This window comes from Prionailurus viverrinus, chromosome D3, assembly GCF_022837055.1.
Source record: "Prionailurus viverrinus isolate Anna chromosome D3, UM_Priviv_1.0, whole genome shotgun sequence".
Classification (NCBI taxonomy): Eukaryota; Metazoa; Chordata; class Mammalia; order Carnivora; family Felidae; genus Prionailurus; species Prionailurus viverrinus.
This window is the reverse complement of record NC_062572.1, coordinates 57,756,328-57,779,694: the sequence shown is the minus strand read 5'-3', so window position 1 is coordinate 57,779,694 and position 23,367 is coordinate 57,756,328. Positions and strand designations below refer to the sequence as shown.

Below are 23,367 nucleotides of genomic sequence, written 5' to 3'. Positions count from 1 at the left end.
ATAAATGAAAATACCCATATTTATTTAAAATGTTAAAACATTCGTTATCAATTTTTAACCTGAACCTCACAGAGGTATTTTTATTATCACCATCCTATTTTACAGATTTGGGAACAAAGTTCAGAAAGTCATCCAGCTAATGAAAATAACAGAAGTGGAATTTATACTCTGATCTGAACTTCAATTTCTTAAATACTTCCTCTTCTCTATGCTGCTTCTAGGAAATTATAAGCAAAAATTCAAAGAAAATTTGGAAAATTTCTAGATTATAATTCTGTAAGAAGTCATAAAATGAACTGGAGAACGTATGAACCTTTCAGACTGATGTCAGAGGTAGAGGGCCAGCTGTACCTTTCCTAGTTATAGAAGAATTTGGGCTGGATAGATAGTTCATTTACCTGTCCCTGTGTCATGATTTTATATTTTTTAGTACATATACACTCATAAGAACTTCATTTTACATGTTTATGTAATGTATATACAAAAATGTATGTAAAATAGAATACATATACATTATTATCTCATAGCACTTTCCCTAGAAATGTGACCTTGTCTGCAGAGAAGACCTTCAGATATATTGGGTTTTGCCACAAAGAGCTACTCAAATTGCCCATCTGATGTTCTCACAGGCCCAAGAACTATTATATACAAATGTCTGTATCACTGGATTCAATTTCAACTTTCCACCATCTTAGGTGATACTGATGAAGGGTCAGAAGAAAGACAACCTTAATTTACTGGACACATCCACACAATTCTGTCATTATAGGTAAAGGACTTCTAACAAAGCTGCTTCAATTAGGACCACAAAGTGGGCAGAGAAGGATAGGGAAATGAGCTGTTGGTCTTTAGATCTAAGCCTTAATCATCTTGAATAGACCGTGACCGGGCATCACACCTTTCTAAAACAGCAGAATCCCTGTCTGCAAGACATCAGGTTTGGATAGATCTCTAAGCTCTAAAGTTAAATGATTCTCCAATTCGGTCACCAACTTCTCTTTTAAGGGATACTTGATACTTCTGCTAATTAGGAGACAACAATGCTTCATTATCATATGACTAAGTCTTTTGTCAGAGCTCTTGCTCCCAGCCATTGCCATCTTTTGTCATGGTCGCTGGAAGAGACACTAGGATATCACTGCGTCTGGGGTAATGCTCCCAGGGGCACACACAAACACACACCCCTTCTAGATGACAGTTCTTCCATGTATTCCTCCTTGAGCTCTTGACATTTATATTCTCAGCAACATAACTGTGTTCTGTCACCTTCAATAGTTCAATTAAAGAGCTTTCACATTAGAATACTGTTTTTACACAATCATCACAGGATCATTCCGGCTCTATTTGAGCATTCGGCCCTGTCATTCCTTGAACATGGTCTGCAGAAGCATGGCTGTAACTAAAGCTCTCATCTCATGTTGAAGGCAGTATTCTATTCCCCTCTGGGAAATCAGAGCCTCATAACAAGCAAAGTGAGACTGCAAAATACAGGGTTACAGATTTCCAGCACATCAGCAGAAATCTTCCTACCTACACAAAGACAAGTCTTGAGGAGCTTAATGGTAACTGAAAATAGTGCTTTGAAACATTAATGTTTTACAGGAATTAAAAATCCTCAAGTTAGGCTGCATTTTTCCAATCCAACAAAAATACGATTACGTTAGTAGTAGCTTTGTTTTTGTTTTTATGGGCATCTCCCCCATTCCTGGCACGAACAGCTGCTTGATAACTTCAGTTACCACAGTATGATTGAGCTCCCTTAGAGTGAACTTAGAGCACCGTCTATTTCACCTGCCCTGAGTCACAAGTGCAAAAAATAAAGATCCAGAGGTTCAGAAATCTGCTTTCAACGGAGCTTGTTCTCTGGAATTCCCATGGTCCTCCACCGAGCTTCCCGCTTCTTCCCACTGTTTGGAGTGATGTCAAATTTTTATTCATATTTTAAATAAGTCCCAAAGACAAGTAACTTTTAAATGGATTCCATAAAGAGGAACAGGAGCAATAACCAGCAGGAAGATTTCAACTCCCACAGACACAGAGAAGGCTCACGTGAACTGTGCCGAGTGCTGAAAAGCACCCCATCCTTACCCTTCTCCACATACAGAGTAAGTTGTCAAAGGACATTTTCATCTCTTCTTTCACACAACAAGAAATACGCCAGCGATCGCTATTCAGGCAGATGGAGTTTTAAGAGCATCAGCAGATAGACTACAAGGCCTTGCCAAACCATGTGGCTGGGCTCTCATCTGATAGGTACACTCAGGTTTTTACTAATTTAGAGGATATAAAACTTTCTGAAGCATCTTATGACTTCCAAATACTAAGTAACAGAAATGACAAGTACCGCACAAGAAATATTGACGAAAATAATTATACAGCAAGAGATGAAGTATGCTTACTATGGTGAGCATTTCATAATGTATGTAATTGTTGGTCACTATGTTGTAACCTGACACTAATATTGTAGAATACTTTATTTCAATAAAAATGGAAAATTACAATCTTGTAAGGCTGCAGCAAATTGCAGTTAAAGGTGTTAACATTCTCTGCTTACAGCCTGCCTTCAACAAGCAAGAATACTTTTTAAAAGGTAATGTTATCTTTATACTGTACTTCTATTAAGAAAATTACAGAGCAATGTTGAAAGTGAGACCTACTGTAGAGAAAAAACTGATCAGGTATTAAGATTAATGTACTAAGTTGATTTCAAAGTGCTTCTTCACCGAAAAAGCCATGGAAGAATAAAGATTTTATTTTTCAAAAGGACTGTCAATGTAGCAAAAATCTCCATATGAAATAGTCCTTAAGATTTTATGTTATCATTTTTTTTCAAAAAATTCAACATTTTTCATTTATTTTTGACAGACAGAGAGAGACAGAGCATGAGCCAGGGAGGGACAGAGAGAGAGGGAGACAGAGAATCCGAAGCAGGCTCCAGGCTCCGAGCTATCAGCACAAAGCCCAACATGGGGCTCCAACTCATAAGCCGTCAGATCACGACTTGTGCCAAAGTCAGGCCCTTTAACTGACTGAGCCACCCAGGTGCCCCTACATATCATTATTTTTCAATAAAAGGTAAATTTTAGAGAAATAATTAGAGATTATAATGGATAGAAATGTACAATACACAGAAGAGAGCTATTATTTTAAGGGCGGTATTTGTGAAATAATTGTTGCAGAAACTATTCTCTCAGTTGAAAATTAAAATGTGAAGAATGCTAAAGTATGACTGGACTATTTCTGGTTGTTTTTTTCAACTAAATGGTGATTACCCTGTAACTTGTCATCTTGTGTTTCAAAGTTTTTAGGAAAAAATACAAAATTTCAAATCTGCCTATTGATACAAAAAAAAGATTCAACCAAATAAAAGAATAAAGAAGTGGGAGATGAAGAATCATCTTCTTGATCTGAAATACTTTTCATTTGCTAGTTGACAATCCAGTGCTGGGAGCCTGGTTTCGCTTCTAGTTTCCAATACCAGTGATTTCCTTTAGGGTGATAGACTCCCTATCTATTTTACCAAACAAGCTGTCTAACATACCCAGCTTCATACAGAAAGATCTGGCCTCTACATGGGAATCAAGAATGAGGGAAACAGAAGCACTTGGAGCACAGGCAGGCATGGTGTGCAGGACAAAAGGTCACTGGCTTCCAGGGAGTCTGATGCTGAAACTGGCAGCGAGATGTCCCAATAGCTTAACTCCCTGAATAGAGCTAAAGTTAGCATTTGGCATTCCAGACACAGGAGAAAAGGAAGCACAAAAAGCTTTCTTACAAACGAAAAACAAGGTAGAAAAGTACATTTGAAACCCACACTGAAGGGGTCAGTTTTCTTATTAGGGTCATCAAAACAGAAACTTCTGTAAAGCTGTGACATCAGGGGACACAGTTTTCTTACATGTGCATTCGGTATTTTCACGTTGTTTTGTATCACCTCCTCTACTTCAATGGACAGTTTTTTTTAAGTGTTGAAATTACCTATTTAAAAATGGAAGATTTTACTTAATGAAAGCTTGAGGTGGCGGCAGGAATCTGGAAAAGACGGGTTTTGTATCTAATTTTTGTGGTTATAGATCACTGCTAAAAAAATGCCAATCCATAGGTGACATATAGGGATTTCACTTGATTAATCAATGAAAAGCCAGTGAACCAACAAATACTTATCGAGGAATACTTACTTAAAGAACCAAGTAACTTAGTTTTGAGAGATGAGACCTAGGAAAACGAGCAAACACACCAAACTGGAAGTCCTAAAGTATATGGCAGAGACAGAAATACTAGAGCGCTTAGTTCAAAAATTTTGCCCAAGAGAAAGCCAAGAAAGAGTAAACAATATTCTCAAACAGATGAAGTCAAGTCCAGCTTGCATGGCCATTTCCAGTCCTCAAATGGTTTAATAACCTTTAATGTTGAGGTTATAATGACCCTAAGATTTTGTACAGCCCTGAAAATTAACATCAGAGACAGCTCACATCTTGTTGAGGGTGACCTGGAAAAAGAGGAAGGTGGCACTGGGGATGGACCTCAAGGGCAAGCATTCCAAGCAAAGATAAGGAATTACATCCTTTGATGAAAGAGATTTTGAGGCAACTGTAGGTGAAGGGTAGGGTGTAATGGGGGTAGATGCTGCAAGGACTGTTTGTAGCAACTGCTCAAAGCATTAAAAGCCAAGAAGAGAAGCAACTTAATTTGATAGGTAGTGGAGAACCAGTGATTATTTCTGGGCATAAGTGTCTTTATAGAAAAATGCCTCCTAACGTATGCCATTTTTAAGCTCCAGTTTTTTAGAACGTATCTATTTTAAGGCAAAATGAGATTAATGGCAAGAAACCTAAAGCCTATACACTCTTCCCAATTTTTCAAGGAATTTCTACTGAATCATCATCCATGTTTTTTTTTAAAGTTTTATTTATTTATTTGGTGTCGGGGGGGGGGGGGGGAAGAGCGCACGAGTGGGGGCAGGGAGCAGAGAGAGACGGAGAACAAGAATCCCAAGCAGGCTCTATGCTGTCAGCATGGAGCCCGACATGGGGCCTCATCTCATGAAACATGAGATCATGACCTGAGCTGAAATCAAGAATTGGACGCTCAATGCACTAAGCCACCCAGGCGCCCCACTGCCCGTACCATTCTATCAACAGTTCAACATGCTGGGCCACTATGTGAATACTAGGTGTCATCAGCTGATGAAGCAGCTTTTAGTACAGTGCAAGATGGAGTGATATGAATTGAGCGGCACAAACCCACAGTCCATTTCTCCACAACAGACCACTCTCTACAGTTGCTCTTTTTGTGGCTGAGGTCAGTGTCCCTGGGAACTCTTCCTAGATCTAAGTTATTTCATCTGTTTCACCAAGACTTACAGGTGAGGCCTCCCTACTTACCAGCACGACCCCAACAAATCCAGTCTACCAGCTCTCACCAATGCCAGTAACATGCTCTACTTTCCAGAAGCAAGCATTCCCTTCCCCCACAGCTCCCTGAGGAGAGGCCTGGTGGACAGAGAAACTCCAGAAGGCCAGGTGTGGTATCAAAAGAAGAACCACCATTTAACATTCATGCGGACTGTGACACATTCAAGAATTTTCTACAATGAATTGCTTTCTTTCTATTTCACAGATTTATCCCAGAACACTTTTGCTTTTCTAACAATTTTCTAACAATTCTAGTGCTGGGAGGAATCTAAATTAGTATGAGGAATGTATGAGCATTTACTTGAGGGATTCAATTACAGGACCACAGGAGAAATTAAAAAAAAAAAAAAAAAGGCCAAGTTTAAAAAAAACACACACACACACACAATTACATATAATTTTAGAGTTGACATACACATTTTCATTAGAATTTGGCACCTTATCCAGTTTCCTGAAGTTCTTCCATGAACTGTCATACAATGTAATCTAGAAGAAATCAAAGTGGAGAACGATTCTCTTATGGAGGGGAGGAACTGCAGGAAATCGTGTTGGCATGAGTTTCCCATTTACATGCTTCTTATTGTCAAATAATTTGGTCATAAAAGCTTATGAGTGTTAGTACTTGGGTCAAGATCAAACCCTTGGAAGGGAGGGGACAAATACAGAGAGGTAATTTGCAATCTGTCTGAATTACGTAATGGTTATAGAGTGGAAAAAACCCAATGTACAGAGCCATGCAGAGTTGCCAAGCAATTCAATTATTTTTTCCAGGTAAGCAATCCTAACATGCCCAAGCATTTGAGGGCAGCTTCTGACACTCCTTTCTTATAATGTCTACATGGTTGATAAGCTGTGTATTTAAAAACATCATTTAGAAAAACAAATAGGTTAGAAAAAGTATTCTCCTTTGAAGAACAAGAAAACTTGAAGCTACTGGTTTGATCATCTTAACTGTGTGGAAACTAGACAGTTTACTAATGGTTCAGATATTCCCATGCACAAACTGCCCGTTAGAGTTGTGGCCACCTGAATGGGGAGACAGGCTAGACATTTACTTTTCTCCCGGGACCATGTTCCACCTTTGCTTTATACTTAGGGAAGCTGGAAAAAAAGGAATCTGAGTGCTCTGGCTACAAAAGTTATCAAGGAGAACTTTAGCAGTAAAGGAATCAACTGGTCTCCACTGGATACGATCTGTATTGTTTTTATATACCTATATCCCCACATCCCTAGACCTGACACATTGTAGTAGGCACTCGATAAGTCTGCTGTCTTTGGGAATACAAAGCCATATGTTAAACATCAAAATGACATCTGAACGGTACCTTTACTCAGGGTACCACAGTACCTTGGGTGGTGCAGTGGGTTAAGCATCTGACTCTTCATCTTGGCTCAGGTCATGATCTGAATTCAAGCCCCACACAGGGCTCTGTGCTGTTGGTACAGACCCTGCTTGGGATTCTGTCTCTCCTTCTCTCTGTCCCTCCCCTCCCCTGCCTGTGCTCTCACTCTCTCAAAATAAATAAACTTAAAAAAATTTAAATGGTACCCTTACTCAAAATCCCCATCTTCCTCTTCTTGCCCTGAATCTTATCCATATTAAAAACCTAGTTTGAATGACATTTCAATTAAATTATGCTTCATAAATATTTACCATCCACTAAATTTGCATGGCTATTTGGCCAAAGACCCAAACAAGGCTAAGACAAAAACCTTTTCTAGACTAAAATAATCTTTCTTTGAATACCACAGCATTTACTACTTGAAACATTCCTGTCTCTTTTCTGCTGCCTTGAATCCCAATCTATGTTCCAGAGTCTTATGCACACATGTGCATGCATAAAACCCTGCATCTTTTCTCTGCCTTCAGTAACATTTTCTGCCTAAAATGTCCTTTTGAGACTTGTTACACTTGAATAGAAATTTCTCATTCTTTAAATGTTAGTCCAAATATCACTTCCTCTATCAAGTTTTTCTGTTCTTTGTACAGACTTCACTATTTTATTATAATGGGTATGGGAGCCCAACAGCAGGTTGACCTGCATTTTAATTAACAATCTCTCTCCTAACTGACTGGTGAGTAACTCATTAAGACTGGGAATGGTGTCCAGTCCACCTTTCTACTGCATTAGTAGGTGTCTACTCTGACTATAGACCACTGACAGCTCTAGAATCTCTATTTGGAAAATAGGAGCTGCAGCCTGGGTGGAGTTGGGAAACAGATATGGGAATAAGGAGACAGAACTGGACGGGAAATGGGTGAATATTCCTCAATGTTGCATTAGCATGTCCCTTCATAAAAGGCTAAGAAAATCAACCTTCCATGCCAAAGGGGTTGGATAAGCACTTGACAGAGGCTCTTAGCGTAGCTGTTGCAACCCAGGTTTGCTGAACTCAGTGCAATACTGGGAAAACAGTGATACCTTGATGTCTAATTCCTTTGGGGGAGGCCAAGCCTGTAACAAAATTTTTCTCAAAGATGTTATTTTTCCTCAAGAGCACAGAAAGGAAGAAATGAGGATGTGAGGTCCTCTTAGGTACAAGCTTGTTAAATCAAGCCTGGATTCAATGTGAGGAAAGGGCTACATTTTTGAGATTCAAATGGTGGATTGTGCACCCATGTGGTTAAGTGTATTTCTAAGGAGGCATTATCCAGGCTACTGTTTCACTGGCCAAGGATAATTTTGCGAGAGCTGAACAAGCTCTTCCAAAGCGGGTGGTGAAATCTCAGAGCCACCGTGTCTTCCTCGGAGGGAAAGAGTTCAGAGGAGGAGAGGAAACCAAAAGGAACAGGCAGAGAGAAGGAGAAGCTCTTTCTCTACTCCATCCTTTGTGGGTAGAGCAAGGAAAAATTAGAAGCAATCACACAGCAAGTGCCTGTGTGATTGATTCTACTAATGTCTCACTACCTTTGGTGAGAAAGGTCTTGATGAGACCACTGGGTCGCATCCGTGTCATCTAAAGAATTACCAGATACATCTCAATTCTTCAAGTAGTAATAGAAAGGATTAGGATGTGGACTTCGAACTCCTCCTTCTCTAACATCCTAGAGATGTTTAATGGGTTCCTGATTAATGGATATGGAGAGAAAAAAAATCAAACACACACATGTGCACACAGTGAGCTCTCCATCACACCCACAGCTGCCATACATACAGCAAGGAAAGCATAAGGTTGTGATCCAAGGACATCCCAGTTCTAGTGTCAGACGTGAACATTTGGTATCCTCTTGTATAAAATAGAAATTAAACATTCCTATTCTTCCACACAGGCTGTTATAAGAATTAAAGTAAATACACATAAAAGCACAATGAAAATGGTCAAGAGCAATATATAAAAGCTGAGGCCTTAGGACAGCATTATCATGCCCCTCAAGTATACAACTATGCATTATGTTCCTGGTTAAGATCATCGGAGCTATAAGAATGAACAGGATTGGATTGGATTGTTTCAGATATGAAATATGAATCTCTAAAATGCATGTTTTAGATTCAGAGGGCAAAGAACCAAAGAACAAAAGGAGATCCTTGGCCTCCCACCAGCACAGGAAGGCTATGAACACATTCCCAAGATCCTCCAGTTTATCTACTCAAAAACATCCGAGGGCTTCTCCAGGCCTGAAGTCTTTCCCCAGATAAACATATGAGGTGCTTAAGTAATCACAAGTTCATTTATGAAAGGAAATGACTATTTTTCCCCAATTTTATACTCTTCCTGTTAAAGTCTTTAGATGGTTTTAGCTGAAAAGGCAAAGAAAAAGAGCAATATGAATACAAAATAATGTTTTATAAGGAACATATCCGTCTTGTAAAGTAAATGACAGCTTTGGAAAAATCAAAACAGCTCACAATATATTGGAACACACTTTTTAAAACTTAAGATACTTGTTTTTTATACATCTTGGTGAATAACCTCAAAATAAACACACGCTTTAAAAGTAAGCAAACATCTTATAAAACAGAGACAAAAATCCAAGGAGAGGGGGCTCTACAGGTTTCTGATATTAGAATTATGAATTACAAAGGAGCCTTAAAATCTGCCATGTCCTTGGACTCCAGCCTGATGTTTCCCAAACTCTTCACCAAGAGTCCTGGGACCATGGAGTCAGGACTCCAGGCAGTGTACCTGACGGAGTTAATCAATGCTGGGGCTTCTGAGATGCATGCGTAGTCTAGGCCCTTTACTTCCCTCAGTACCACCCTCATCAGATGGACTTACCCACATTACAACAGTGCTCATCTCTAGATTCATAACCATGGGTTCACTGATGGTTTTTGAGCAGGTAAAACTCAGTAGAGTCTTACTATAGATTAGAAGAAAAGAGAACCTGAATCCACGAAATTACATGATAATGAGTTTCTGGAACAGCAATATACTTACTAAGAACTCAGACTGCATTCATCTATGACATCTGAGAATTTTCTCAGCGAAAATAATGAGATACAAGTCTAGAATTGAAGGGATCACTTTGTACAAATTCATATAATTACTAAGTTTTTGTGATTTGGTTAGAATTCTCAAAGGTAATCATCTGGGTTTCTAATAATATGTCATTAATTAGTTTTGTTTCTGTTAAGATACTATATTTAGTTCATTGTGATTACATGTGCCTTGGTTTTTTGTTAAGTGTAAATACTGCCAGTCTTCAATAAAATAAGCACGTTCCAGGTGATGTGTTTTCCCTAGCCTATTTCCCCAGTGTTCGTCATTACCTATGAGAGACTCCAGTAGAAATGAGTAAGTACACAAAGGACGTGTCTGTAGATCTGTGTTTGTGAAAAATATTAATGGAGTCACATAAACTTATCTAGTTAGGGACCTGAACAGTCATCACAGAGGACTGGCATTATGGAATTTAAAATATTCATTGCGGGACACCTGGCTGTCTCAGTCAGAGGAACATGTGACTCCTGATCTCAGGTTGGGGAGTCTGAGACCCATACTGGGTATAGAGATTACTTAAGTAAATAAAAATTAAAAAAAAAAATTGAAGTACGTATTGCCTTTCTTGAAAAGAAATGAGCAATTCTATGGTTTCCTGAGAACATCTCACATGTATGCATAGTTGCTTCAAATAGAGTAAAAACAATCTTTGCATACTCCTATGATGAGATCATGAAGAAAAACTCTTTTTCTTAGAGACGACAACATGCTTCACGTATTTAAGGGCTGTACCTAATAAAACACATATTATCTTATCTACTGGTCACCCTATCTGACTCAAGAGGGAGGACTTCTGAGGTCTTTCCCAAACTGTGGCCATTTTAAGTCATCCAGGCAGCACCCACCCAACTCCCAAAGAACCTGCAGGAAGGTCTCTCTCCACAAACTCCTCATGACCCACCCCCACCCCTTCTTTGTATACCCAAAGCTCTTCCAAAGCAGCACTTACCACAGTGTTGTCTCTAATCTTTTGCAAGGACAGTGCCCTGCTGTACTGAACTCCCAGAAGACCATGACTATGTCTTTATATACCTGGGTTCCCAGGGCCCAGCCCAAGGAAAGGCTCAAAACATGTGTGCCAAATAAAACTCAACTGATTATCAGAACCAAATACTCCTTAGCATGAGCTAGATGAAGATGCGGCTGACTGCTTTCAAAGACATATCTTCCATATACATAAAAAACAAAATTTATAGGGGCAGTTTGATCAATGAAGGTAAAATGCATATACAGCCCAACAAACACCCCAACAAAAACACAAAAGCACCAACTCATGTTTACTTTCAGTATCAAAGTATCAAGATATATGTAAACAAATTTACAAGGGGAAAAAAAAACTAGAGTATTTCATATTCTGCTCAAAAAACAAACTCCCTTTCATCCTAGGCATTAGTTGGGATACTGCAGTGATAGAACCTGAGGCTCGACCACCCCTACCGTTACCCAACTTACTTTTTGCCCCCTTACTCTTTTAATTAGTCAGTAGGTGGAGATATAAAGTAAATGGATTTTAAAATTAAATGAAGTCAAATAGAACTGGAGAAAGAAACCGTCACCAAAGAAAACCCCAAACAAACAAACAAACAAAAAAAAAACCTACCTCTCTACATAATACAGCACCAATATGAACAATATTCCATTATAATACAATTACATCTATAATAGTAACACAATCCAGGATGACTTAAATTTCTTACAGCAAATAATAGTCTGATGTTATAAAGCTAAGTAAGCTCTTGAGCTATCAGACACTGATGAAATATCCTTACTTGGTTTCAGTTCAAGAGAGCCAACAAGAGAAGGTCTACTAAATTTAGACTCTGAGCTGATTTCATCACTAACCTGTCCTCCTGAAAGAGGTCTCTGAGGACAAAAAAAGAAGGCACAGGGGACACCACAATAGGATGGGCTTAACCTATTTAACAGGCACAGACTGCAGCCGAAAATGGTCACAAAGAATATTCTGCTAAGGTTCACAGCACCTGTACAGGCCCCGGGGCATGGCAGACAGCCACACCTTTGTGAATCCCAGAGTGTTTCTGTTGAAGCCTCGCTCCTTCCAGAAAGCCATCAAGGACCCAGAACTGTGAATGTGACTACAGTGACTGCAATATGACCAGCTGAATCCACAAGTTTTCCCAGAAGAGAAAAAATACCAGAAACTTGATCCAAGACAGGGCTTGAAACAATTTGGAGAAGCACAAATTGAAACTTCAGTCAAATAGTGGTCATTTCTCTTTCTTTTTAAGCTGGTGAAAAAAAACACCTAAATTTTCCAGCGCAAAAAAAAAAAAAATAGTTTAATTCAAATTACACTTTACTAAAATACTAAAATGCTCAGGAAGATCAATGAACTGTTAACCAGTATAGTAACACTACAGGCAATGTCCACCTGACTGGGGTTTGTAGCTCTGAATCTGCAAAAAGTCAGTGGTTTGCTTGTCCTAAGAAGTGGGTGAGGAGGAGGAAGGGAAGGTTGCACAGAGAGAAAAGGGCAGTCTGCACTAGGCTTTGGAGGTATGGGAGAGCCACTGGTCACGTGCTTGCTGGTCAAGCACAGGCAGTGACTCAGCAGTGGACCCAATGACTTTGCTGCTTTAGGTCCCAGATCATAGGAGAGGATGGCAACACAGAAAAATGGATGTCGGGGCGCCTGGGTGGCGCAGTCGGTTAAGCGTCCGACTTCAGCCAGGTCACGATCTCGCGGTCCGTGAGTTCGAGCCCCGCGTCAGGCTCTGGGCTGATGGCTCAGAGCCTGGAGCCTGTTTCCGATTCTGTGTCTCCCTCTCTCTCTGCCCCTCCCCCGTTCATGCTCTGTCTCTCTCTGTCCCAAAAATAAATAAATGTTGAAAAAAAAAAATTAAAAAAAAAAAAAAAAAAAGAAAAATGGATGTCAAAGGAGTGTTTGAAAGGAGATTTGATGTATTAGAACAGGGGAAGAGGGGTGGAGAGGAAAAGGTATATTTCTTCCATCCCCATCAAACTCCTCTAGCCATTTTTTCCCATTCCTCCCCTCCATATAGTCTACTACCTTTCCTGTCACCTCCAGTATGGTATCTCAAGTTGTTAAAGTTGTTTTTAGGGATTTTTAGCACCATGCTGTCCATCCTCCCTCTGTAGTACCTTATAAAATATTCAGTTCACTGGTTTGAGCTGTGTACTAAAGTAAACACAAGGTATCTCAACCCCACTAAAAGCATTAGGAATTTTACAAAGTATACAACAAAGTGTTCTGAAGCTGAATTAACCTAGTACTTCATGTGGTTCAACCCCCTATTCAACTATGGGGAAAGCCACATATATTGTTCATCTTTAAAACAGATTTAGGTGACAGTACAGTGTCCTGTTACTATTGGTAGTATTCACATCCACTGATATACTGCTCTCCATTTTATACAGCCTAATCTTTTACTTGAGACATAAAGGTTGCTTTTCACAAGAAGCGAATGCCAACTAAATATGCACATGATTTATATGACCCAGATTTACTGTTCAAATTTTTTTTAATGTTTATTTTTGAGAGAGAGAGAGAGAGAGAGAGAGAGAGAGAGAGAAACACATGCGCGCATGAGTGGGGAGGGGCAGAAAGAGAGAGAGAGAGAGAGAGAGAGAGAGAGAATCAGAAGCAGGCTCCAGGCTCCGAGCTGTCAGCACAGAGCCCGAAGAACCCTGAGATCATGAAATGAAGTCGGATGCTCAACCAACTGACCCACCTAGGCGCCTCCCCAGATTTACTGTTCAGAGCAAACTTTCATAAGGTGACATCGCTGGGATAAAATAACAGGAGATAAGAGTGAGTCACTTCCATTGTTTTGCAACTTACCACAATCTATTTCCAAGTATTAGACCTTCTCACAACACCTCTCCTTTAAAGAACTTTTAAAATGCTTCTATAAGAAACAAAAGCTATATGAAGGCAGAAAATTCCGAAGGAAAAGGAACACAAACATGAAGAAGCCGTATGTTACTTTTCCATGAGCTAAAGAAAAGCTGTCATTCGCTTTAATGTTAGCTGGATGGATATCTTTTAGCTGGAAATAAAAAAAGAAATAGAAAACAATGCAAATGGGGAAAAAAATGCCAAAGGAGGACTGCCAGAATTAGAGCGGAAGTCTTTGGCAAAAAGAAATAATTGTATTGAATAAGAAAAAAAAATCAGTTTAAATACATGAAATTGTTTTTTTTAATGTTTGTTTATTTTTGAGAGAGAGAGAGAGAGACAGAACGCAAGCAGGGGAGGGGCAGAGAGAGAGAGAAGGAGACACAGAATCTGAAGCAGGCTCCAGGTTCTGAGCTGTCAGCACAGAGCCCGACGTGGGGCTCAAACCCACAAATAGCAAGATCATGACCTGAGCCGAAGTGGGCGCTTAACTGAGCCACCCAGGCGCCCCATAAATACGTGAACTTAATTTATATTTTACCACAGCATACTAAGATACAATCACACATAGACAACTGAAGTAATCAAAATAAAAGTTGAAGAGAAAAATACCATCCAAGAATTTGATTACTTTTAAGTATGATGAGGAGAAATCACTTAGGTCACCAGTATTTGTTTGTTCTTGTCCTAATAGCACTGTCCTAGCTGTCTTCAATGTCTTCTAGAACAATGAAGGGTATAAATAAATAAATAGAAAGACAGCATCTTCCTGCTAAATGCCACTGCTGAAGAATCAGAGACTAAATTATGAATGAGGAAACCGTGCCTGATAGATTTTGGATATTTTAACTTCATTTTTAGTGGTTTGGGGTTTCTCTAAAATGCACTGCAAGCCCTTGGCTACAGCACAGAAGTACTTGGGGTGCTTGTTAAAATGCAGATTTTAGGCTTCACATCCGGAGATACTGGTTTGCCAGGTCAAGGGTCCTAAGAATCTGCATTTTTAAGCAGCCCCACAGGAGATACATGCGTATGGTCCACAGTTTCAGGAAACTACTGCCTAAAATAAGAGACCTCTTCTGTACCCTATGGATTAACATGATTTAAGCAAACACAACAAAACAAACAAACAAACACGTGACCCTCTGTAGTACAGAGATCATAGTAAAACCTGTTTCAGAGCAGAAAGGAACCTTTAAATCTACTTTATTCTTCTGAACAAATCATCAGCCTTGTAACCTTAGGTAGCCGGGGAGTCCTCTTAATGACAATTATCTGTTGGGTAGGGAGCCAAATGGTTTCCACAGGTGTGCCATCAACCCATGCTTGATAGCAATGTAGCTACAAACGGTTGCAAAATGCATACCAGTGCTTGAAGATAACTGTAGAAGAATCTTTCCAAAATTCTGCTTAAAATTTTGTTGAATTCGCCTTACTATAAATCTGAAAGATCTGCAGAGAAACTACATATATTACTCAAACATCTATTACATCTATTACGACTCTATCTCAAAATCCTAAATGGCCCCTCATTGCATTTGCTAGCAAAACCTCTCCGTGGTCATCAGACAGAAAGCTGTTAGTGGGCTCCTTTACTACCTAACTCCTTCCTTCTGGCCTCTTTTCTATATAACCAACCCCGTTCCCCTTATCCACATGTGCATACACCCACTTTGAGAGTAAGACACATTCCTGTCTTTGCCCCTAGCAGTTGCAAACTGATTTTCATTCCCCCTAAAAGGAGCATTTCTGAGGCACCAGTTATGTGCCAGGTGCTGTGGAGAAACGAACTCCAAGCAATTACGAGGCTGAAGGGATCTGGGTTAGTAACAAGGGAACGAACTGCTGAGGACAGTTTTTCCCCAGCAAGTCAAAACTAAAACACCGGAGTGCTCCAGGATGCACCGCACGAAGAGTGCCATCAAATCTGAGTGGAGATCTGCAGCTGAGTTAGATGCAACGGGGGTTGTTTCTGACTGCGGCTGTGGGAGTCATTTCAACAGGCCAACAATATATACCTCGTACGTTCTCACAGTCCAAGCCAGCTTTTCTTAGCTTGTGCTCAAGGGCAAAGAACTGGCTGGTGAGCATCCATTATCGACCTCACAAATCATAGGACTTGTTTGAGGCCTGGGCACAGAGAGGGGGAGTGAGGCAATGCGGAGGTTCCAGCCAACCTCACTGTCCTCCTCGGGGGACAAATGCTCATGGGAGAAGAGGTGTCAATAGTAGTGAAAGACTGTCTTCTGGTCTGTTCTCAAATCTTGACCTGGAGAAAGGAGAATATATTCCCTGGGAGGCGTTGGACTCAGGCTTATCTGAGGGTGACCACTGGGGGCTTTCCAAATTCTGGCTACACTTCATGAAATCCTTTTACACACGACCCCCTAGGAAAGATAGGAGAAGGTCTTTCTGTTGCACAGACAGCACTACGGCAGCTAAACCTGCTAACTCCCTTGTATCTGTTATGCCTTGTGGATTTTCACGTGAACACAGTTCAGGAATATTTTCTAACACCATTTTTATGTCAGAGCCAGGGAGGAAATCTCTTACCTGTAAGTTCACAAGTAGAATACACTTCCTATTTCCAAAGGAAGACTATTTCTTTGATAAACATTCCAAGAATGAATTACTTTATCAGTGGCACGTTTTTGTAACATGCTCCTGCTTTATCATCGATGTTAAATCTTAATTACTTTTTTCTTAAACTCAACATGTATTCCCCACAGACCTACTTTATACCAAGCATGGTGCTACCTTAGGCATCTGACAAAGAATAAAACACAGTCCTGTCCTCTAGGACTCCTGGTTCCTTCAGAAGAATGGGAGCTGGACCTTCTGGCACAGTGTGGTTAAGTGTTACTCTGGAAGAGGGGGCACCGTGTTTTGGGGGAATCTGGGAAACCCTTCAGAGGGACAACAACTGAGTTGGATTTTAAAGTGTCGATGAGATTTTAACATGAATGAAAAGAAGAAGAAAGACTTTCTCAGCAAAAGAAGCATGAAAACAAGTTATGGGATGCAAAAGGCCATCTGTAAGGAACAAAGAGTATTTTGTGGGACTGAGGCACTGGGGGAGGGGGAGCAGGCAGGATGGGGGGCACGTAGATGTAGAAACTGAGGAGACAGGATGCAGCAAGAACAGAAAGGACTTTATCAGCCATGCAAAAGAAAGAATTTTATCCTATAGGAAGGACAACATGGCGTCCAGAAGGTTTTTAAAGAAGGGGTTATAAGACCCAACTTGTGTTTTAGGAACGCAAGAGTGGTGGCTGATGGGATGAGAGATAAGAGCCTATAAATCCAATTACAAGGCATTACAGAAACCGTTCATAATATGCATTGGGACGCCTCTATGCTCTTAGATGCCCGTTATCATTCCCCCCTCCGACACACACACATTTTTTAGTTATATCTGAGTTTTGTCCCTTTAATTATGTATCAATACTGATAATTCTTTTTTCCCCACCCAAGATGTATCATCTGTGGTTCATAAACTAATATTCCAGATGATAGCAGTAAACATTTAGGTAAATACAGGCTTAATAAAATAATCTCTTACCTGAACAAAGCTGTTCCACTTTTGTGTAGTTTAAAGATACTATGTCATTAACCCATGCGATGATGTCATGTCTGCTCATAGTCTCTTGGGTTATCGAGGTAGAATACACATTGACCGCCATTCCCCAACTAGAAAAAGACAAACAAGGAAAAAATTAACTCCGGAACATAAAAGATACCCATTTCAAGGTCAGGAACCCTGGTCCAGACTCTAAAATGTCTGCTTTGGCTGAGTCTTTTCTTTCTCTCTCTTCTACATATTTGTTATGATACCATTAAATTTCATGTGTTGTTCATGCAGTATTATCCCACACCTCCCCGCCCCGCCCCCCTGCCCCCCCGAACTCCCATGTTTTTTAGGTTCTGAGATACCGATTTTTCTGATGTAATTTAAAGTCTCATTTTCTTTTTTCTTCTTTTTTTTTTTAACGTTTTTATTTATTTTTGGGACAGAGAGAGACAGAGCATGAACAGGGGAGGGGCAGAGAGAGAGGGAGACACAGAATCGGAAACAGGCTCCAGGCTCCGAGCCATCAGCCCAGAGCCTGACGCGGGGCTCGAACTCACGGACCGCGAGATCGTGACCTGGCTGAAGTCGGACGCTTAACCGACTGCGCCACCCAGGCGCCCCTAAAGTCTCATTTTCATCCTTAAGTCTATGTGTGGTATTAAAAAGGTCCCTAACCGTGTGCACTACAGTCCCCTTTATCTTGTACACAACTTCACTGTACTTTCATTTCAGGCACTCACAAACGGTGCCTCCTCCTGCACTCCTCTTTGGGGATATAAATGGGAGCTCCACTGTATCCAGTTGGCCAGGCTAAAAACACAACACCCATTCTTGCCTCCTCCGTCTCCCTCACCACCACATCCAATCCACCAGCAAATTCTACTGGCTCTACCTTCCAAGTATTTTCAAACTTCAGTCAATGCTCACCCTTGCCCCCTCACCACGTGTTCTCAACACAGCAGCCAGAGCTATCCTACTGGCAAAAATCAGATGCTTTCTCTTAATTTAAAACCTTCCAGGGGCTCCTGGGTGGCTCAGTCAATTGAGTGTCCAACACCTGATTTTTGGCTCAGGTCATGATCCCAGGGTCATGGGACTGAGTCCTGCATCAGGCTCCTTGCTGAGCGTGGAGCCTGCTAAAGATTTTCTCTCTCCCTCTCTCTGTCCTCTCCCCTGTGTGCACTCTAAAATAAATAAATAAATAAAAAATCCTCCACTGGTTGCTCATCTCAGAGCACAATCTGAAGTTCTTACCAAGCTTTACAAGGCTTTCTACATTCTGCTCCCAGTCACTGTCCCTCACTCCACTCCATCCAGATCAGCCTTGTGACTCTGGCTTTGGACTCTCTTCACTTCCTCCTCAAGGCTTTTGCATTTGCTGTGGCTGCAGCCAGGACCATTCCCCAGTTTTGAGGTGCACTCTCCCTCATTTCTTTCAAGCTCCCCTCAATGCTACTTCATTAAGGGGACATCATCATTATCTCCTATTCTTTTTCTCTATTCGCAGACACAGGACAGAAGCGCCATGGGGACAGGGATTTTGTCCATTTTATTCTTTGTATACCCCTGGTGTCTAGTCCAGTTCAGACAGAGTAGGCTTTCGATAAAATTGCTGAAGGCAGGCATGTGCTCCCCCACTCCCCCCATCCCATGTAAGATAAGCAGGGAAGTAGGTAAGCTACAAACTTTTTTTTTTTTTAATCAGCTTTAGAGAAAACCCACTTCAGAAACAGGCTTCATATAGGTTTCATTAGAAAAAAATTCTCACCTAGCATTCTCTCTCTCTCGAAGCTTTGGAAAAAGCCTTCACAAAAAGTATAAAAACATTTGAATAATTTGAAAGACATGTACTGCCTAACTGCATAGATCTCCCCTTTATGAAACTGGGAAAGAAGACTAATTGTTAATATATTTCTCTGACCATTTCATGATACCGATTTCCCCAACTTTTCATCAGAGTGGCATATACAGAAAAGGTTTTGTTCAAAATATTTTGTTATCTATAGTTTTGTGTCATTGGTTTTTACAGCTGTTCACAACAAAATTCAATTGAAGTACAGACTTTTCCCATATACCCCTCCCTTTGTCCCCCCACACATACAGCTTCCCCTACTATCAACATCCCACACCAGCTGGTACATGTATTACAATCAACGAACCTACACTGATACATCATTATCACCCAAAGTCCATAGTTTACATTAGGGTTCACTCTTGGTGTCCTATATTTTATGGGTTTTCACACATATATGACGTGTATCCACTACTGTAGTGTCGCACGAGTAGTTTAGGGAAACACAACACCCATCTAAAAATCCTCTGCTCCGCTGATTCATAACTTCCTCCCACCAATCCCTGACAGCCACTGATCTTTTTACTGTTTCCATGGTTTTCCCTTTCCCAGAATATCATACAGTTGGAATCATACAGCATGTAGCCTTTTCAGATTGGCTTCTTTCACTTAGTGATGTGCGTTTAAGGCTCCTTCACGTCTTTTCATGGCCTGACAGCTCATCTCTTTTGAGCTCTGTTAACACTGTGTGAAGGCACCACTCACTCACTGAAGGTCATCTTGGTTGCTTTCAAATTTTGGCAATTATGAATAAAGCTGCTACAGACATCCATGTGCAGGCTTTTGTTTGGAAATAAGTTTTCAATTCATTTGGATAAATACCAAAAAGCCCTACTGATGGAATATATGATAAGAATGTTTACTTTGATAAGAAATTGCTAAAATGTCTTCCAAAGTGGCTGTGCCCATTTTGCATTCCCACCAGCCATCAATGAGAGTTCCGGTTGATCCACATTCCCACCAGCATTTGGTGCTGTCAGTGTTTTAAATTTTTTTTTTTTTGACGTTTATTTATTATTGAGAGACAGAGACACAGAGCGTGAGCAGGGGAGGGGTAGAGATGGGGGGAGACACAGAATCTGAAGCAGGCTCCAGGCTCTGTGCTGTCAGCACGATGTGGGCCTCGAACCCACGAACCATGAGATCATGACCTGAGACCAAGTGGGTCGCCTAACCAACTGAGCCACCCAGGCGCCCCTGTCAGTGTTTTAGATTTCGGCATTCTAATAGCTGTACTCTAGTAAAAGAATTTTAATGTTTAAACCTGGTTGAAACCTTGTGATTTTACTAGTTCTGTGCAACATATTAACACTTGACATAATTTTATGCAAAATGTATGTATAAACTTTCATTTTGAAAAATTTTATATATATGAATCCTATTTTGAAAGTTTTTGAACATATGAAAGTAGAGACAACAGAATAACCAGTTGTCTTCACTTCTTGGCTTCAACAATTACTAATATTGGCCAATCCTACTCCATTTAAACTACAGTCAATACTCTCCATCCCAAAGCCTACCCTCCATTCCCCAAGCCAGTCTATTTTGAAGTAAATACCAAGCTTAGCATTTTGTGTACAAGTGTCTCTAAAAGATAAGGACATTTGAAAAAACTTCAAATAGCATTATCACATCTAAAAGTAAAAATAATTTCTTAATATCAAATATGCATTATCTTATAATTTCTTCTCCATTTCTAACATATATATGTAAACAACATATATACATAAACATATATGTAAATATAAACATATATACATATAAACATATAAATATAAATTTTATATATATATATATATATATATACACACACACACACACACACATACATAGTTGAAGGAAGTGGGTTGTCTTGTACAGTTTCCACAATCTGGATTTTGCTCACTGCATGCCGTTCTATAAATGGGTCATTTGATCTAGAGGCCAGATATGATTCAAGTTCTAATTGGGGGTTTGGAGGCAGGACTACTTACTTGCAGTGTTTGAACTTTCATCAGGAGGCACATAATGTCTGACTCCTTTTGGGATATTGTTAGCCATTAATGATATTTGTTTAGAGACTTCAAAGTGATATTCTGTCACTCATTTTTGATTTACTACCTAGCATAATTCTACAAAGAAAAATTTCCCCTCTGAGGTACTGGTCATATTAACAAATGATTCGCTTTATTGACCATTTTTTTCAAAACAACGAGGTAGTTCTCTAATAGTCTCCCAACATGACTAATGAGGTTTTTGATTCTGAAGTATAATTAGGAACTCCTAGCAAGTAGGTTTCAATCCACGTTTCAACCCACCACAGTTTATGTCTTTGCTGATGTGTAAGCTTGTAAGAACTTATTCAAGCTGGTTTCTGAGTTCTGCTGACAAGGTCCTGGGAGTCTCTGATAACTTCTTTGCTTTCTGGGATGGCAAAATGTTCCAGGCCCAACTTGGACATTTCTCACCTTAGACCTAAAACCAGGAATTTCTCCAAGCGTCCCTTCTTTCTTTAGTCACAAATGGTAGAGATAAATATTTTTAAAAAAAAATTTTTTTTCAACGTTTATTTATTTTTGGGACAGAGAGAGACAGAGCATGAACGGGCGAGGGGCAGAGAGAGAGGGAGACACAGAATCGGAAACAGGCTCCAGGCTCTGAGCCATCAGCCCAGAGCCTGACGCGGGGCTCGAACTCACGGACCGCGAGATCGTGACCTGGCTGAAGTCGGACGCTTAACCGACTGCGCCACCCAGGCACCCCGAGATAAATATTTTTAAGCACAGCGATATACAACAGAAAAATCTCGTTTTACACAAAAGTCTTTGAATTTATAAAAGGCTTCTATTTGGAGCGCTTATTAAGTCTACAGCAATAAAGATCTGCTTTCTACTTGCAGTGCGAAAGATTTTATTTTTAAATAAAAATATTCATCCATCCCCAGAAGCACCCTTATCTCTAAAATTCTCTTCCCCTGAAGACCTACAACAAAAAATAAAACCTCACGATACTGGCATTTCAGATAATGTGACCATTGTTACTACTTTTATACAACACATGAAAGGTTTTTGAGTTTCTGGTTAATAATGTGTGTTGTTTTAGTCTATCATTTATTAAACAAAACCCTTTGCTTTTAATACCTAGTCAACTTTGTATGACTATGTAAATTATATACAATCTCAGCAGAGATAATTCAAAATTTAGAACATTTTGAACTGCTTAATTTTTTTTTACAGGTATAACTTTTGGCAGTTCATGTATGTTTCTGATGGCTTCTTCTTTAGGCAGTACTGAAAAGCTTTTGCTTTACCATGCAATGTATTGTTGCAGGATGAGGCATCGGGGTCCAGAATTGTGCTAGGTGACATCTAGCCAAATTGGGACAATATTTTTGGTCCAGAAGATTTAAAAACAACCAACCACAAAGCAGGAGCAATACTGTCAGGTCTGTGTTTTAGACAGATAATCTATATACAAGTGAGTAGAGATGTTCGGTGGTTTCCTAACAGAAATGTGCAACAAAGTAACAGGTAGCCATGAGAAGAGGGAAGCAGGTCATTCCTTTGCTAGAAGTGCTGTCAATGAATCACATCTCCTCTGGGTGTTTCTTGATAACATTCACCTAAGGGGAACAATCTTTCATATCTAAATAAACAATCTTTCATATCTGCAAAAGCAAGTAAAATTGGGAAGACCAGACAAACAATGAAGTAGCACCTGATTTTTCCTTTAGAAAAACTGTTAATCAGTTACTAGACTCACCACTCTAGCCTCTGCCACATCCCCTCTCTAACCAACACAGCTGCAGTCCCCAGAATCAACTCACCCCACCCCCAACAGTGACAGTAAGACCAACCGGCACTAGGGGACCTGTGGGAAAAGCAGAATGGAGGGCAGACCAAGAGTGAGGGTGAGGGAAGGAAGGTTAAGTTTTCCTTCTTTCTTTCCTTCCTTTTTTTTTTTTTTTAAAGTAAGCTCTACACCCAGTGTGGGGCTTGAACTCATGATCCCAAGATCAAGTGTCACATGCTCTACCGACTCAGAAAGCCAGAAGCTTCTATTAGGTTTTCTAAAATAAAACAACGACAATGCATCAAATAAATAGATTTCCATACCTACTTCAAACTAATAGCCATGGAACCATACAGATAATTTCTATTTACAATCCATGCTGAGTAGAATATTTTTATCTACCTTCCTCCAAATGTCACCAAGATACTCACAATTC

General features: G+C 40.1%; 1 protein-coding gene across 5 annotated transcripts in view; it reads right to left on the bottom strand.

The window, feature by feature from the left end:
• MAPRE2 (microtubule associated protein RP/EB family member 2) overlaps window positions 1–23,367 on the bottom strand; it is a 159,545-nt gene that overhangs the window by 50,582 nt on the left and 85,596 nt on the right. For all 5 annotated transcript variants that reach the window (XM_047827718.1, XM_047827717.1, XM_047827719.1 and 2 more), the window contains one exon: window positions 17,300–17,427. In XM_047827718.1, coding sequence (XP_047683674.1) covers window positions 17,300–17,420 — 121 coding nt within the window. In that variant the 5' untranslated portion in view covers window positions 17,421–17,427. The remainder of the gene's footprint in view (window positions 1–17,299; window positions 17,428–23,367) is intronic.